Source organism: Miniopterus schreibersii (genome assembly GCF_964146895.1).
Source record: "Miniopterus schreibersii genome assembly, chromosome: 1".
In the NCBI taxonomy this organism is placed as follows: Eukaryota; Metazoa; Chordata; class Mammalia; order Chiroptera; family Miniopteridae; genus Miniopterus; species Miniopterus schreibersii.
In genome coordinates this window covers 52,985,852-53,004,551 of record NC_138101.1, presented here as the reverse complement: position 1 = coordinate 53,004,551, position 18,700 = coordinate 52,985,852, and the positions used below count along the sequence as shown (strand labels likewise).

Genomic DNA, 18,700 nt, shown 5'->3' with positions numbered 1-18,700 from the left:
AGCCTGGCCCACAGCTTCCTGCAAGGGCTGAGATCTCTGTCCTTGTCTCAGACAGGAATGTTTGGTTGGGTCTCTGCCAGCTCCATTTGGGGGCTCCCTCTGAAATGGGTGAAGTACTATAGCTCACAGGATTGGTGCTGAGGATCACAAAATAGACATTGATTTGTGGAACACCCAGGATTGTGCCTGGCATGCAGCCAACATTCAGCACATGAACTGGGAGTATTCCTGTCCTCCAGGAGAGAAAGATTTCACTATGGGCCATTCCACCTGTGTCGAGGAGGCAAGTGCTGTGCTGGGCTCTAGAATGAAGATGGACTGAGACTGCAGTCTAGCCCTTGGAGGCTCACTGTCTGAAGGGAGCCCATGTCCTTGGTCACTAGGCCACATTGTCTGGAGCTGAGGGAAGCAATGTTTACTCCCTTCTTGGCCCCTGGTGACTGTGTGACTTTAAGCAGATCAACTCCCTTCTCTAGGTCACTGGTAGGGAAACCATCCAATTGCTCTTCTAAACTGGGACACTTGAGAGTGAAGGGGGCACTATAACACTTACTCAGGGACAACCAATGGACACCAGAACACTGCTAAGCAAGCCAGGCCCAGTGACCCCAGGACACCTGTTAGATGGGGGACAATGCTGCTGGTACTGCTGGTGCTGCTTGGTGATGGGGTGCAAGTCTGCTCCTCCCATTTCCCCCACTGCACTTCACAGGCAGTTTGTATTTCTGCTTCTGGGATATGAGCTCATCATCACACAAGTGTGCCTTCAGCTGCTTGGAAGAACCCCTTTTTCTTTGAGCCCTGTTTTCCTAAACTGCAGCTAGAGCAGGCCCCATCTGGTTTTTGTTTTGTGGTGTTTTTTTTATGGATGGGCCCGTGTTAATTGACAGCATACACTGTAGCCCTAGGAACCTGGGGGACTCACAACTGCCCTCTCACATATACAGACACCCCAGTCAGCATTTCCAGTGATGAAGCGATATCCTAGACCTCTACAGGGCTGCCCATGGCCCCTGGAGGTCTGCTCAGTCACTGGAAGAGAGGGCTGTGACTCTCCAGGCCAAGCCTAGAGACCAAGGGTTCTCAATTAATAGCCATAGGGTTGCTTAATAACTGAAGCTTATAAGTGCTTGGAATGTGTCTATTTAACCTGCAACCCTTTAAAATTTGAAGAACCCGAGATTCAGGACAGTTCAGAGAGCTGCCAAGGTTATCTAGGGAGAAAGCAGAGAAGCCGGTGTTTGCACTTCAGTCTCTTAGCCTTCAACAACCTTACTCCTGTTTGTGTTTCTCAAAGAACACCCCTGAGGTATGCCAGATGATTTTAGGTTACAGATGGTCAAGCTGTAGAAAAAAATTTTTTTTATATTTAACTTGAACAAGAGAAAGACCACAACTGGCACACAGCACCTGTGATATTGCAGGTATTATTGTTTAGGATGTAAAGTATACATTTAAATGAGAAAAGGTGAACTTCGTGAAAATGCTAAGGTGATGAGTGGACACAGCCCATCCCGAGGAGGGCTGAATTTAGAGTGCAGGTCCTAACTCCGGTTTGTATACTTTGTGTCAGGCTCAGAGTGCCTGAGCCTGTGACCTGAGTAGCTGTGTCCTGCTTCATGTTATCTGTGCCTTTTAGCCCACCATGGTCCTCCCAGGACAAGAGCATCACTATAATGTTCTAATTCTGCTTAGACTGACTGAGGTTACTGATCTGGGCCCTGCCGACTCTATTATATTTATTGAGCGCTCAAAGCTTCCTAATCAGACCCTGTATTACTCTGAGATTGAATTACAAAATTTAAATACCACTATACATTTTTTTTAAAAGTGTACTTAGCTGCCAAACACTTTCCATTTGGTCTGAGATCTGTCAGTCTTTCAAATCCTCTAAAAAACAGGCAATTTTATAAATGGTAACCAATCACCAGAATTTGTGGATATCATCTTTAAGGTGCAAAAAGTCATATTGAGAGCACATTATTTCTGTGCTTATCAAACTAGGATACATATAAGGAGCATGTGGTACCTAAGATAGCATGATTCATCTTCCTAGAGGATATGAATTGTATACTCATGTATTACAATACCTGGAAGAGGAAAGATTCTTGTATTACAATTAATTATGGAACTAGAACACAGTTTATACTAGCACTTATGATAAAAAACAGCATCAAATCACTTCAATGTCATGATTGAAGTGAGAAGTTTCTGGGGGGGGGGAAGCAAAAAGCTCTGTGAAAAGCAAAGCAGTAAATACAGGCATACCTGTTTTATTGAGCTTCATTTTACTGCACTTCATAGATGTTACATTTTTTACAAACTGAAGGCAGATCCCTCCACCAACAAAAGCAACACAACTCGCTTTACTGGGATACTTTATTGTGGTCTGGAACAGAACCCACAGTAACTCCGAGGTGTGCCTATATGCCTGGGACTAATTACTATAACCAGGGTCGCCTGTGACATTTCTTTTGCTCTGATTTTCTACTGATTGTGTTACTTTAGTATGATAAAATATTTCAAGTGTCTGCTTACTGCTATCTTATCTACTTTAAAGGTGTTTTATTACTTAAGTGAATTATGCCAATATTAGTAACATAGAGTCTCTTTTATGAACAAAGCCAATATCTATTTATTAGCAGGAGCAAATAAATTACAATTCCATTCTTATATTTTTATAATTCAACCTAAGATGTCTTACGCATACCTACATACCTCATTGTGCCTAGCAGCAGATGGTCAGAAAATGATTTCTAAATTGGATTAACCTTTCATTTTTCACTGAAATAAATATTATTGTATTTCAACAGAAACTAGTTACTTGAATCTCTTTGATCTCATTTCCATCTAAAGAATTTTCCCAATGCAGCAGCATCACGGTTGAGTCACGTGCTAGATCTGTTCACCACACTTCTGAAACTCCTAATTTCTGCAACTCAGTAACAGTAGCTAACACTCAGAAAGGACTACTTCTGAGTCAGGATCTGATCTAAGCCCGTATTAGTTAAAATTCATATATTAACTCATTTACTCCTCACAAAAACTCTCCAGGGCAGGTGTTACTCCTATTTTACAGAGAGATTGAGAAACTTGCCACGGTCACACAGCAGCTGATGCTGTTCTACAGTGCCTTCCACACGTTCTATTTAATGTCAGTCCATTGTTCATGGGTCCACAAATTATATGCTGCTTGTATTCTCAGTATTTCTCACAGAAAAACAGGCTATCTGAAAGAAAATTATATACTTTAAGCTTAAAAGTGTTACGTATCACATAGCTTATTAAAACCTATTGACATACCTTTAACTAATAAAGGATCAAAATGACAGATAACAAAATTTAACCCTTACGTCTTCTCATCACAATGGTTTGGGAACTGAAATCTATTTTTTTCCCCAGTACGAAGAAACCCTCCCTACTGTCAGGTGGAATTAAAGTGCAGTGCAAGCCCTGGGGGGCATCTTAACCTAGTTCATCTTCCTTCATTATACTCGGAGATGGCCAACCTGAATTGCTGAGTGCCCCAATACTGTTGGTACAGGATGTCATACTTAAGGGTTTAGACTGTTTTCCTTTAGTTCTCTGCTCTCACAGTGAAATACTTCAAGCATAATCTTTGCTGAGTTCCAAAAATTTCAGCAGGCTGAAAAATCATGGAAATGGAAATGTTACCCCCAACATTTCAATTTGGAAACTGAAGCTCATAGAAAGTCATCAAAATTCATTTTAAGTCAGATTTATTGATTGCCTACAGTGTGCATGGTCGTCTATTAGACACAATGAAATTCAGGCACAAAACAGACACAAGATCCCTGGCCTCAGGAACCTTATGATCTAATTAGTATAACACACATTAGAAACAAAAGACAGACAAGTTACATCTCAATGCTCACTTACTAGAATTGACATTAAAGAGCAGTAATTTAAGTAACCCAAAATGACATCTAATCCTAAAATCATTTATAAAATGTATTTGGCCTTGAAATCCACAGCACTTCAAGCAAGACAATCAAGTTCCACTGCAGATAAAGTCACAAAGATGCAAATACACTGAAACCCGTAAGAGCGTTATTGTGTTTTGTTATTTTGGATTTTCTGCTTTCTTCTAATTATCGTTCTCAGTCTCCGTAATACCAGCTTATCAGACAGAAGCATGTCATCTTGTTGTTCTAGATAATCCAGCAAATTTTCGGTCCATTCAAGTGCAGCTTTATGGCTAATGTGCTTTTCTGGATTTACCTCTGTTTTTCTAGTCTTGTTGAAAGGCTTTTGCTCAGCAGGCTTAGGCTGGTCCTCAGCACCCTCCCTGTCCGTCAGGACCTGGCAGCTTGAGTCGCTACTCTGAGAGTCAAACCACTGATCAATATTCTCAATGTCAACGTGTTCACAGTCTTCTGTATTCTGTAAAACCGTTGCTAAGTTAGCTGCTAAAATGGCTCCTTCATCAATGTTCATACCTGAATTCTCTTCGTTGCCAGGGAAAAGTTTCTTCCAAGCTTTGGTTATGGTACTAGATTTGACCATGTTCCAAGCTCTTGACGCTTCATAAATTGCATCCAACACCGTCAAGTTCTTCCAAAACATTTTTGGGTCGGTTCCTTCATCCACGTATTTCTGGAGAAGCCCTGCTCGGTAGTATCTTTTTACCGTGGCTAGAACTCCCTGGTTCATAGGTTGAATTAGACTTGTGACGTTTGGTGGCAGGTATTTCACAATTATCCTGCCATCATCTGAACTCAACAGTTCTTCATTTGGGTGTGCTGGAGGAAAATCCAAAAGCAGTACTGCTTTTTCTAGAAGCCCCTTGGATTTCAAATGCTTCTGTACCTGTGGCACAAAGTATTTTTCAAACCACTGTCTGAACACAGAATGTTCTATCCATGCACTTTTCTGACTGAAATAAGTGACAGGAAAGTTTGAGAGGTCAGCTCCTTTGAACGCACGGGGTCTTTTTGCTTTTCCCACAACACAAAGATTAAGTTTGTGTAAACCTGTGGCATTTGCACAACACATAATGATGATTCTCTCTCTGCTTGACCTATAACCAGAAGTATTTTGCTCAGTTTCAAGAACTAATGTCCTGGATGGTAAACATTTCCAGAATAACCCAGTTTGATCAGCACCATAAATTTGCTCTGGCTGTAGATTCTCTCTCTCAATAAATTCCTGAAAGTTGCCGCAAAATTCACTGGCAGCAGTTTCATCTCCTTTTAATTTTGTTCCTTGACTAGCAGCCTTTGGAATACCATGGCGCTGCTTAAATCGAGTTAGCCATCCAGATGATGCACTAAAGTCGCCTTCCATCCCTAAAGCATCAAAAAAGAACTTGGCTTGTTTTGCACAAATCGCTCCGGACACCGGAATCCCATCTGTTTTTTGCTGGTTAAACCACTCTATCATAACTCTATCCAGTTCCTCATATGTTGATGACTTCATAGATTTACGTTTGGATACCCCACTTGTAGGATCTGAGCTGTTTGCATAGTTTATTATCCTATCTTTGTTCTTTTTAATATCTCGAACTGTGGATTCACCAATTCCATACACCACAGAAAGTTTTTTGAAAGAAATGCCTTCCTCAAGCTTCTTAATAATGTCAAGCTTGTCCTTAATTGTCAACACCACACGCTTACGTTTCCCCAACATTTTAGTGTCTAATATTTTAGGCGATTCCTAGAACAAGATATTTAACCACCTTGACTTGAACACAACGAGACTAGAAAATGGGGTTTTAAAAATCCCTCCCGTTCCCCCAGGACCTAGATGGATAGCATGCTGGCCAATTTCTAGGCAAGGCGTATGTGACTCTCACTTTGCTGTTTGAAAACTTACAAAATTCCTCAACAAGGACCCGCTCCAATTAACCCTATCATCTACCTTCCTTCCTCTTCATTTTTTCATGAACTACAATCTCAGTGGAGACTGCAACCAATACTGGACCAGCAAGTTCTCTAAAACAGTCTTACTGCAAACTCAATTCTTCTTGCCGTCGTTACAGGTGAGGTTATTTGCTAAAGGACTAAGGCTCAGGAGGAAGTAGTTTGGGAAATGTGCTGGCAAATAAATAGTTTAAGAGAGGATTTGCATACACGACATATAGGAAAATATAATGGGAAAACTCATCCCGACTCTCAGGCCCTGCACTTAGTGGAGTGCTGCCTCCTCCAGGCAAGGACAGTCACAGGGCCAGGCAAGTGAGTGGTTATGAAAATCATAAGCAAGCATAAGGTAAGGCAGGCTGGGCAGGAGCGAGCGGTGCAAAAAATAAAAAAGGGCAGGCGGACAGGACAGGCAGAAAACTTCGTACGTTAACACGACACAGACTTAGACCTAATGTATTTAACAACTGGAAAGCAAATGGGGTAGACAATAGGTGGTGTCACATGATCAAAGCAAGCATCGAAAAACTTCATCGGTGGAACCCAGGGCTCATGGTGGAGGGTATGGGGTGGGCAGCTCAGGGACGATGTTTACACAATCCTGGTGAAGGAGGGTCCTCGGTGGGCCAACAGAAGTACTGCAGGTCCTGCGGGGGGCTGCAGAGGTATTCGGAGCCTCCGAAACCTAAAGGAAAATACCAAAAAACACATTTTTTTCCCAATATCAGGGTCTGCGGCATTACCCACATCTATCCTGAAACTATGTTGAAAAAAATTAGCGTCTCCTATCCACGTGACGGCTAAATACGACAAATAACGCGCTCAGGCATTCATTACCTAAAGTGACAGAGCGGGACCCGGTCGCCTACCTCCCGAGACTGAGGGGCCGGCGCGCAGCGGGGCGGCGAGGGCGGCGAGGGCGGCGAGGGCGGCGGTGCGCAGGGCGCGCGCGGGCGCGGGGCGTCTTCGCTCTCGCCGAGGGAGCCCGGGTCCGGCCGCGGCCACCGGCGACCGGGGTGTCACCGCCGCAGCCAGCCTGCGGGCGAGCGGCTGCGTGGCCCGGGGGACGCCCGTCCAGGGGCGGGGGGCATCGCTCTCCGCCCGCCTGCGCAGCGCCGGACCGCCCCGGGGGCAAATGGAGTCTCCGGGGAGAGGCTGACACGGGCGGCGCGGCGGCTGCCTGGACCCAGCGTCGCCGCCGGAGCCGGAAGGCGGGGGATTAGGGTGCACGCGCGCGCCCCCGCAGGAACGTTGTGTCGCCGCGCGGGCGGGGCCTGAGCGGGCGAGCGCGCGCGGCCGGGGGCGGGGTCGCGGGCGGGGGGCGGGGCGGGGCCGGCGGCCGCGGCGGCTCGAGGTGCCGGGTGGGTTCCGCCGCGGGCCCGGCGTCGCCAGCCGGCCCAGAGCCTCGCGGGCCGGGAGGGGGCGGTAGAGCTCACCCTATTTTGGCCGTCCTCCCAGGGGGCCGGCTCCGAGAGCCAGGCTTCCTCCAGGCTCGGCGGGAATAAAACTGGCCCCTTGGAGGGCTCGCGAGAAAACGGAGCGTCCGGGGTGCCGGGAGCCGGATGCGAATGGGGCCGGGCGAGCGCACGTGGAGCGTGTTTACAAATAGAGGCCGGGGCGCCTGCGCCTCCTAGCGCCCGCCCGCCCGCGCCCGGCAGGCTGGAGCCCTCGAGGACCATGGGGCACGGTAGGCGCGGGTGGCCGAGGGCTGGGGGGCTGGCTCCGGGTGGGAACCGGGCTCGGGAAAGGAGCTGCGGCTTACGCTCTGCACCCAGCCACCCGACCAAGCCCTGGGTGGCTGGGGCGCAGCGGGGTTGGGGAGCGGTCAAGCTGGCGAGGGGTCTCTGCTCTCTGGCGGGATGCTCCGGGGTTCAAGCCTTAGTCTCTGTAGAAGCGGACCTTGTGCAGAGCCCCCTGCACTGGGGAGACTTGGGGGCGTGTGGGAGGCTGCCTCGTGACTTTCCTGCCGCCCGGTTACTCCCCTTGCTTCTCAGTAATAAGGGGACTGCAGTTTGACAGAGTCCCTTGATTTGTTTCAAACGTATGGAGCTACCATACGTTTTAATTTTGACACTTTAAATGGAGCGAATGCCACGTGGGGCCCGTGCACTGATAGCCCCTGCGATGGGCGCGTCCTCCACGCCCCCGGGCTCGCTGCCTGCAGCCCCCCCCCTGCCCCCCAGAAGGCAGGGCCGCCCCTCGTCCTGCAGCACCTGTTTACCTGAGGAACGCGGCCAGCCTTTCCTTTCTCTTTCTTTTTTGTATCCATACTTTGAAGAGTGGAAAAGTTTCATTTAAGTTTCTCTAGCATCAGAACATAAATGACTAACCCGTTCTTCGTTAACACGGAGTAGCGTAGCCATTCGTCGTTTATTCGCAAAGGCCATATTGTAGCTAGAATGTCTCAAAAGGGAACTGACCTGAGCACTCAGACTGCAGAAAAGAGATGTTGATTCTAAGCCTTGTAACTATTAAGCGCCCCCGCCCAAATTGCTCAGTTGCCTTCCTCAAAATCAGTTTGCCCCTGTTAGGCTTGATGGGGGAAAAAAATGTTTGATCGCCTACCTATGCTGTGAAGTTAGTTACACGTGGGCTTTGATAAATGCCTGTTTTTTCCTGAAGGTAAGTTTTCCTCTCCCTCCTCCCCATATCAGCCAGACAGTTTCTACAGACTTGGTTGACTATTTTGGGTAAAATACAACTTTCATATTAGCTTTTTAACTTTGCCTCTTTACCTTGATATTTGTAAGAAGCATGAAAACATTAGTATCTATTACAATCCATTGTATCGCCGTAAGGGAAGACAGCTGAGTCTACTGACTGCCAACCAAAGGACTTGGCCTGTAACCAGATGTTAGCAGCCTGGCTTTCGCCCTCCTCCTCCAGCCTACTGAGGTCACTCTGTCCCATGATATTTAAGTAAAATAACCCTGCTTCTTACCTCTGTCTCCCAGTATCTTTGAGGTTTAATTTTCTTCCAGATATCACTTGCATTGTTTCTCTGTTTCTGCTGAATTTCCCAGCTTGCCCGTGTGTCTTGTCTCTTACAGCTGTTCCCTTTTCATCACCTTGTGTCAGTTCAAATCTGGAACACAGCCCACCTTCCTTGATTTCCTCAAAACACGACTTCACACAAGGCAGCTGTAGTTAACAGACGTTTAATAGGACTTTACCCAGGACAGCTGTGTCTTTCCACGAGGCAGTTTTATCCAACAAACTTGCTCCTTCTGTTTGGGGGAGGGGTGGAAATGTGGCAGATTTATATTAGAGTACAAGAGTGGGGGGACCATAAACTAGAACTTGGGGCATCTTTGTTTTATCAAGAGACTGGTTGGCCGCAGGGAACTTCTTGTCAGTTTTTCTCTTTGGGTGACAGTTTCTCCTTTCTCTCCCCAGCATTTTTCTGTATCAGGGCCCCCTTTCTCCTTCCCTCTCAGCTCCTTGTGGAATCTTAAGATTCTTTTTACTTTCTTATGCAGAGCAATTTTGTGTTCCTTTATTTTTCTTCTAACTGTCCCTTACTGTTTGCTGTGGATTATTCTCTAATCAAAAGAGAATCTCACTCCTTGGGCAGTTCTGCCACCAGAATTTCTTTCCTTCTCTCTTAATCCCTGCAACAGTATTATGAGGTAGGTGATACTTCTATTTACATACAAGAAAACAAAGGCCTAAAAAGTATATGAGTTTATCCAATGTAGGTGGCAGAATGAGATTTGAGCCAAGTCTATGAGGCTTTAAAGCACCGTGCTCTGCCTACGCAATCATAGCAATCATAATCAAGGTACTTAACTCAAAGACACGAAAAGAAGAAAAAGTAAGATTATTTATGCATGATCAAAATTGCCATTTATTAAAATGGAATTTTGGCATTAACCTACCCAAAAGGCATTCCAGTAGTGAGAGCAAGTTAAGTCTGAAACAGTATCGGACTAAGCATTTTTTTTCATTGAAATGTGGGTTTCCTGAAAACTACTCCCCATCAACCGAAAGGAGCATGTGTTTCTCATGATTATAAGGTCTGAATTCCCTTTTCTGCTGAGATAATGTCAATACAAGTACATTATGTGGCCTCGCTTTCAGTAGTAGTATTTATTCACAATAGTTTTGTAATAGAATAGGACATCTCTTGGTAAATTCTTAGTTTTAAAGGAATTGCTTTTTTTGCTTTTGGGGTTCTATTTACTTGAAAAATTGATGGTTTTAACAAAAACCATTTACTGTCACCTACATTAAAGGACATAAAAATTTGAGGGGTATTTTCCAACTAAAATACTTGTCTTTCTTTTGGGATGTGTGTGTATGTTTTAGGGCAAACAGTTGTCATCAGTAAGATGAAAGCTTGTTTGAAGTTTCCTTTAACTGTAAAGGAGACATTTACTTTGTATTATAGACAAGAGCCCGAATTATTCGTTTTTAATATAAAAAATTCCCTTTTCAAATGGTTAAAGTTAGAAACACTTTTCCACTTGAAAATTTCTAGACACAGTGAAAGATCAGATTACTCATTGGAAAATCCCATATATTTTTTAAACCGTTAACATGATATTGGAAGATTGTGATGCTTATACTCTTGAGTCATATTGATGCCCAGGAGGGGACTTCTAAACTTGTTTTCTGTGTTTCCTTTGTGGCTGGTGGTAGGTTTTCAACAGACTGGCAGCATAAACAAAGAAAAAAGAATGAGTTCTTAGGAAAGTAAAAACAATAGGGTCAAAAAAATAAAAATTGCTGTTGGAAAATGTTTAAGAGAAACATAGACGTGGTTCCTGAAAAACTTGTGGATAAAAATGGAAGAAACCAGTGAATGGCTGATCGACGTCAGCAGCGTGGGTGGGAACTTGAGTGAAATGTATACGCCTGTCTTACCTTTCCAACCCTGCCCAGTTTCCAGCTGCTCTCTGAAGGAGCCCTCAGTCCAGCAGTTTGGTCACCTCGGGTTTCCGGAGAGCCCTGGGTGCATCGGACGGCTCACTCCCAGCCCCGGCACACGCATGTCATGCTTTTAGGCTCTTATGCTTTTCTGTTAGCCTGGAAAGTCCTCTCCTTCCTCTGTCAATCTGCACATCCTTCAAGTTCCAGTTTCTCCAAAAAGCTGCGTTTCTCAAGATTGCTCCTCAGACCGTATGGGTCTGAATTCCCTGGGGCCCAACATACAGCTTCTGGAGTGCATTCAAGGGATGAAACCCGGGAATCTTTTCAGTGAGTGTCCCAATCGATTCTAACGTGCTAAAGTTTGAAAACCTTATATCTTGACTATTTTGAATATGAGATTCCTTCCTCATAATGTATTCTTTGGGAAGGGAGTTTTACTTCTCTCTCCTCTCCTTAAATTATATACAATCTTTTTGAAGGAAAATACGAAATGCAGAAAAGAAAAAAGTAAAATAATACTGACATTCAGAGACAACTCCTCTCAACATTTTGGTGTGTAGCCACTGTCTGTCTTGTATCAATGTAATTGTCATTTGTGTGTGTACATATGTATTCACACACACGCATGTATCTATAATGAGAACATGAAGTCAGAATATACATACAGTAATTTTATACATGCTCTTATTAACAACATAAGTGTTTTATGATATCATTGATTCCCATCAGCCGGATACAACCAGGAACACACATTTTTGCCAAAATTGGGCTTACTACTGCAGCGGGGGAGAGCTATACCTTGGAAAACCATGGAGCCTCTCAAAAAGAGGGAGTCATGTGGAGCTTATTATAAGATTTGGGTAAGGTGATTTTAGGGAGGTTTAAAGAAAGTGAGGCCTGGCCGGGCATGATTCAGCGGTTGAGCATCAACCTAAGATCCAGGAGATCGAGGTTCGATTCCCAGTCGGTCAGGGCACATGCCTGGGTTGCAGGCTTGATCCCCAGTTGGGGGCGTGCAGGAGGCAGCCAGCCGATCAGTGACAACTCTCTCATCATTGATGTTTCTCTCTCTTTCTCCCTTCCTCTCTCTGAAATCAATAAGGATATTTAAAAAAAAAAAAAAAAAGAAAAAGAAATTGCTGCTGTTAAAAAAAAAAAAAGTGAAGAGTCTCTTCTGGCTTAGGTACTGTCAGAAAGCAGGGGCAATTTGGCTTTTGAGCATCTTAATTTTTACCTAGGAAGCTAGTGGAACAGAGAGGCTAGAGTCATCATTGGAGATGAAGCAGTAGTCGCTGCTGTTGCCTGGAGAGGACCATGTTTGGTCATTTTTGGGGTTGACAGCATTCCCCCCTCCCTCCTTGTGAAGTCTTTATTCAGGATTATAGAGTGACCTTGCTATTGTCTTGTTTCACCACAGTCATGGAGAGCCCTCCTCTAATGTCTAATGAAATTATTTAGATTCCTCAGGGCAACACCATGCCTAACTAATTCAAAGCTTTCAACACTTTCTCAAAAGACCTAGGATTCAAAAATATTTAAATAATCATTGATAGATTAGCTCATTCAGCCTTTAAGGGATCCCTAAGTTACCTGGGTAGATACATCATGATATAATTCTGCCTTAGTGAGACTCTCTTATGCTCAAGGAAGACAGTTGTTAACACCTGGCTTCAATGTTTCTAGATTTAAAAGGCCTCATCATAGTGTTTCTCAAGCTCAGCTTTGAGCTTGTATCAATTTTATAGCTTTTCGTCTCCCAAAAAGAAATCCCATACCATTAGCAGCCACTTCCCATTCCCCACAACCCTCTCTCCTGTTCTCCAGCTCTTGGCAACCACTGTTTCTATAGATTTGCCTATTCTGACATTTCATATAAATAGAATCATACAATAGGCGTCCTTTAGGACCAGCTTCTTTTACTTAACATAATGTTTTCAAGAGTCATCATATTGTAGCATGTATCAGTACATCATTTCCTTTTATTGCTGAATAATATTGATGTACGGATATACCACATTTTATTTATCTCTTCAGTTGAGGTACAGTTAGGTGGTTTCCAACTGTTTGGCTATTATGAATAATGCTGCTGTGAACATCCATGTACAAGTTTTTTTGAGGACAGATGTTTTCATTTCTCTTAGGTACATGAGATTGGAATAGCTGGGTCATATGGTAACTCTGTTTAACCTTTTGAGGGGCTATTTTCCAAAGCAGTTTACATTTTCACAGTGTAGAAGGACCCTGTCTTAGTCCATTCAGACTGCTATAACAAAATATCACACACTGGGTAGCTTAGAAACAACAGACATGTATTTCTCACAGTTCTGGAAGCCGGGAAGTTCAGGATCATGGTGCCAGCAGCTTTGGTGTGATGGTCGGTTAGGACCCACTTCCTGGATCATAGATCCAGGTGCCTTTTTGTTATGTACCCCCCATGGTGAAAGGGGCGATGGGTCTCTGTGGGTCTCCTTTATAAGAACACTAATTCCATTAAGGAGGGCTCCACCCTCTTGACCTAAGCGCCTCCCAAGGGCCCTGCCTCCTAGGAGCATTAAGATTCGAACATGAGTTTTAGAGGGACGCAAATATTCAGACAATAGCAAGTGACATTTTCTCCACATTTTCACCAATACTTTTATTATCTGTCTTACTGATTTATAGCCATCCTAGTGGGTGTGAAGTGGTGTCACTTTTTGGTTTTGATTTGCATTACCCTAATGACTATGAGTCAAGCATCAACTTGTGTGTTTATTTACCATTACCGTATATTTATTTACCAAATATATATATATATATATATATATATATATATCTTTTTTTTTTTTTGAGAAATATCTGATTCTTAGTTCAATTTTTAATTGGGTTATTACACAGTTACCATGTTAAGTGTTAAATGTTCCATTTACTATTCCTCCACTGGTTTTCCTAGAGAAGAGACATAAGAAATAACCAGTGTTTAGCCCAGCTGATGTTGCAAATGCTGCTTAGGATATACTGCCACTTTACTTAAGGATTCATGTGATAACATCTGGCTATCTTTAATGTCAGAAAAATTATGCTTTCCAGGTGAAATTTAGCTTCCTTATATCTGACACAAGAAATAAATCTGGCCTTTTTAGCACTTATTTGCCCAAACCTATGAGCTTACGTTTGTGCTTCATTACTCTACAGCTGATACATCTTGAATTTCAGAATTTTTCGTTATTCAACGATGGTATTTTTTTTTTTTCATTTTAATGTTTGAACGGTAACTCTCTTTTTATATCATAGTTATCTTACCCATTGTCTTGGGAGCATGTAAACAATAACATTAAGACACCAAATAGGCAGTACATCTTAGTGATAAACCTTATGGGTTCTGGAGACATAGTCTCTGGTTTATACTTATGACTCCACCTACCAGCCACGCAATCTCCTGCTGGTTATATATCTTTCAAATACAGAAAAGGGGAATAAAAATTATACTGACTTTGTTTGGTTTGGTTGTAAGGATGAACCAAAATAGGGTATGTCAATTGCTTTTCAGATTACCCAACACTCTGCACTAAGCACTAAGTAAACACTAGCTATGATTTTATTTCCTACAAAATCGAGTAGTTGGGACCAAGTTGCATTCTCTCAGCCTCCTAAGAACGGAGGCCTGAAGAGATAGAGGTAGCTAAAGGACAGCTCTCGTGGGAAAGTCAGGTTCATGCATACACGCATGATGCTGTAGTGGAGTGTTCGTGAGAGTGGATTGTATATACCTGTGGTTGTAATTATAGGGGGACTCACAAAACCACATTAGGATTGTCTATTGAAAATTCTCAATCCAAAACAGATGCACATTTTCTTTCTTAGTTTTAACCTTAAGCACAGCATGTTCCACCTACTATTTCTGGCAGACTTTTAGCCCCATCATAGGTATCTGAAGGGGAAAGTAGAGGTATAAAACGGGAGTGTGATGCAAAAGATAGTCTTCAAATAATCTTCCTTTTGGAAATATGTTTGAAATTTATTTTATTTTATTTTATTTGCTCTCCTTTATTAGTTTTTTTTGTTTGTTTTTTATCCTCACATGAGAATATTTTTTCCATTGCTTTTCAGAGAGAGTGGAAGGCAGGGAGTGAGAGAGCAAGAGAGAGACAGACAGACAGACAGACAGACATCGATTGGTTGCCGCCTGCATGCGCCCAGACCGGGGATGGAGCCTGCAACTGAGGTACATGCCCTTGGCCGGAATCAAACCCGGGACCCTTCTGTCTTGGGATCGACGCTCTAACCACTGAGCAAAACGGCTACGGCCTTGATTAGGTTTAAAAGCCACAAACATTGCAGAGAGTGGTTTAACTTTGCCCTTCCTATTATTTGTATTTATTGAGTCTCTCCACCGAAACGCGGACATCTCAGTTCTGGAAGGTGGTGGTTGGTACTGATCTCCCTTCCCTCGTACATGTTTTCCCTCGCGTTCAGAGACAGGTAGGTGTAGATAGAGATCCCTCCTCTCCCAGCCTGGCCCCTCTCTCCGCAGTATTAACAGCTTTGGTTTCCCCCGCCTCACCTTCTACACCGTCCTTTCCCTTCGGGAGCGTCCCAGTGGAGGGCCGCCGACTGGGAAAGCCCTGCCCGCAGTGGCTGAAGTCCATGTGCAATCACAGGACTGTTTGGTCCGGAGAAATTGATGGGATTATTAAATCCAGCATTTTGAAGCAGCCTGGACTTTTAAAACTGTCCCGCTTCAATTGGTAGTTTGTTTCCAATAATGTTAAAAAGAAAAAAACAGTCTGGTTTATTTAACAACAGTATCTGTTACTACAACACAGGAGTTCATTTTACACTGACCTTGTTTATTTCTACGTTTATTTGTTTCTTTTTATCAGTAGGTTATTTTAGTTAATTCATTACTGCTATAGTCACAGAAGAGCGTTTTCTAATATATCTTTCACATGTAGTATTTGGACTTCAACCTTCCTTACTCCCTTCCATTTTTAAATTTTTTACTCTTGCTTTGAAGGAATCCCTTCTTTTTGCATAGTTTGAGACTCCGGGGTAAATGAATGGGAAATTGATTTGTGTCAGGCTGCAGTAGTTAATTGCTTGACTACAAGGAGTTTTGCTGTACCCCAAAGAAGGGCAACAAACATTGTTATACATAAAACAGAAATTTAGCAGCAATTCATGCCTAAATATTAAAGTACTGCAGCTACAGTAGTGTGAGATGTTATTGCTACAATGCCACATAAATGAACAACAATCCTATAGCAGTGCCCCCTCCATCTTTTCTAATAGTACATACCCTAGCATATTATAACTCATGAGTTCTAAGGCTTTTAGGATTACAAGTTATATCCATTTTTAAAAATCTACCGAAGAGTAACATAGTGTCTATACATGACACAGTATTCTCTTAGTAAATGTTTATTGTTAAGTGAATAAGTAAAGTCTCAAGTTTTGTTTTTTTAAAAATTTATTGATTAGAGAAACATCAGTATGTTGTTTCACTTATTTATGTATTGATTGGTTGATTCTTGTATGTGCCTTGACCAAGGATCGAACCCACAACCTTGGAAGTCTCGAGTTTCTATTCTGTTTGCCCATCTTTCCAGCTGTGTGATTTAGCAAGTAATTTTATGTCTGAGTTTCACATGTTTTTTCATTATAAAATGGGAATGATGGCATTTATACCCTAGCTTTTGTTTTGTTCACATTGATTGAATGAGTTAATATAGATAGAAGTGCTTAATAATTAATATTTTTAAAAATATACTCTTGCCCTGGGTGTTGTGGCTAAGTAGTTAAAGCGTCAGCCCGCACACCAAAGGATCGCAGGTTCGATTCCTGGTCAAGGGCACGAACCTGGGTTGCAGGTTCAATCCCCAGCCCCAGTTGGATCGCGTGCAGGAGGCAACTACTCAGTATGTCTCTCTCAGATCAATGTTTCTCTCTCTCTCTCTCTCTCTGCCCTTCCCTCTCTTCCTTCCAGTCTCTCTAATAATCAGTGGAAAAAAATATCCTCTGGTGAGGATTAACAAAATATATATATACACACGCTCTTAAGTTACCGCTTCTGCTCTAATAATTTTCTAAGTTGGAATGTTGACTTACCGTTTATACCTGGTAATTGGCAGTGATGTTCATAATATGTCTTTACTGTTAGCCTAATCACAATTGGAAATCAGCTGTGTTCCAAAGAGAGGGGTTTACTAATCTGAATTTAATGCACTTATGAAAACATAGGTCTCAGAGAGGCATGGGTTTGAAAACCTAGCTTTGTCCATTATTGATTGTGTAAGTCTGAATATCTCTTGAGCCTCAGTCTTACTTGACAAACATGGGTGATTATGTACGTGGTGGAATTGTTATGAAAACCTATGTGAAAGCCTTTGGCAATAAACAAATGTTTGTGACTGCTTCCTATACCCCTTCACAAGTTAAAACATCTTTTAATTCTGGTTCTAGGAATTATTATTCAGTTAATGAATGTATTTACTTATTTGCTAATGACCATTTTTTATTTTTTATTTTATTTTTTTAAATATACCTTTTATTGATTTCAGAGAGAGGAGAGGAGAGGGAGAGAGAGAGAGAGGAACATCAATGATGAGAGAGTCACTGATCGAGCCCACAGCCCGGGCATGTGCCCTGACCGGGAATCGAACCCCGATCGCCTGGATCCTAGGTCTGCGCTCAACCGCTGAGCCACGCCCGGCCGGGCATGACCATTTTTAAAAAAGTTGTTTTACTTTTCCTTTCTGAATTTTTAAAAGAAATTAGTAGTAGTAGTAGTAGTAGTAGTATCACACTGTTACAGTGGGTCAGGCACTGTGCAACAACAAAAAATGTTTTTAGATGCTGAAAAGTAAAAAAAAAAAAAAAAAAAAAATTAATGGACCAGATTCTTATTTTAAAATATCTAAAGTAATTACTTTGCCAGTTTCAACTTAACCTTTATTCAGAAGTAAGATTAGAAAAAATTCAGTGGAATCATCCTGATAAAAAGAGATTGAAAATAAAAGTTTCAAATATTAAAGGCTAAAAACATATATTCCAATGAGCTTGTTTTACTAGTTTCTCTTTATACTTGTTATTTTTTTTCTTTCAGTTTTATTGAGATATACTTGGCGTATAACGTTGTACAAGTTTGTTATATGACGAAGATTCATTATGTGTGTACTGTGAAATGATTACCACAATAAGTCTAGTTAACATCCATCACTTCACGTAGTTACAGGTTTTTTCTTGTGACGAGAACTTTTAAGATCTACTCTCTTAGCAGCTTTCGAATATATAATTCAGTATTAACGATAGTCACCATACTCTACATTACATCCTCAGGACTGATTTATCTCATAACTGGAGTACCTTGTAACTGTGTTCACCTGTTTCCTCCACCTTGTATTTATTATTCTGCCCTTTTTTCTTTTTCAAATCTCTGAACTTTTTTCTCTGAAATCCCTTAGAAAGCATATCCATACTTTTCAATTCTTTTTCTGATGATACTCATATAATCCCTATTTCTTGTCCTAACTTTTAAATGAGTCTCAAAGTGCTCCCAGGAGCAGCCCAAGGTTTATCACCACACATTTAATGCAGTAATTGTACAGATACTGTGTTAATGAAGCTTGGAAGAACATAGAATTAGATATGGCCCCATCCCTCAGGGGGTTCCCAATCTGGAAATACAGGTTTGCAAACAATAACAGTGCCATGTGTAAATGTCACAGTTGCTGTTTAAATGAATCGTGTGTACACACAGTGGAGTGACATTAGTCAGGAATGCTAGTGACACTGGTGCTGGGCATTGAAGTATGTGTATGAGTTCCCTGAGTAGAAAAAGGAGACAGTGACATTTCTGGCCAATACAAGATCTTGAGCAAAGGTTCTGAAGTAGGAAAATGTATACCTTATTTAATTTTTGGAGCAACAGTGTATTAGTTTTCTGTTGCTGCTGTAACAGAGTACCACAA

At 42.4% G+C, this 18,700-nt stretch overlaps 2 protein-coding genes across 4 annotated transcripts in view; one reads left to right on the top strand and one right to left on the bottom strand.

Annotated features, from left to right (window-relative positions):
- Positions 1-2,620: 2,620 nt before the first annotated feature.
- TIGD2 (tigger transposable element derived 2) lies at positions 2,621-7,079 on the bottom strand. 2 transcript variants are annotated; one of them, XM_081123977.1, is made up of 2 exons: positions 6,752-7,079; positions 2,621-6,567 (listed from the first exon to the last, which is right to left on the bottom strand). In XM_081123977.1, exon 2 carries the CDS (start codon positions 5,647-5,649, stop codon positions 4,072-4,074), a length of 1,578 nt encoding a protein of 525 aa, XP_080980103.1. In that variant the 5' UTR covers positions 5,650-6,567; positions 6,752-7,079; the 3' UTR covers positions 2,621-4,071. The 2 variants fall into 2 exon arrangements, with proteins under 2 accessions (XP_080980103.1, XP_080980102.1); XM_081123976.1 differs by having other exon boundaries at positions 6,720-7,076.
- A 323-nt stretch (positions 7,080-7,402) lies between these two features.
- The window catches only part of FAM13A (family with sequence similarity 13 member A), a 264,235-nt gene continuing 252,937 nt past the window's right edge, over positions 7,403-18,700 (top strand). Inside the window, exon 1 of one of the 2 annotated variants that reach the window (XM_081157518.1) lies at positions 7,403-7,569. The gene's annotated coding sequence lies outside the window, so the exon portion shown is untranslated. The remainder of the gene's footprint in view (positions 7,570-18,700) is intronic. The other variant, XM_081157517.1, reaches the window with a different exon arrangement.

What these genes read in the sequence shown, in the direction of transcription:
- TIGD2 (XM_081123977.1), bottom strand. Translation starts at nt 5,649, where the DNA reads ATGTTGGGGAAACGTAAGCGTGTGGTGTTGACAATTAAGGACAAGCTT.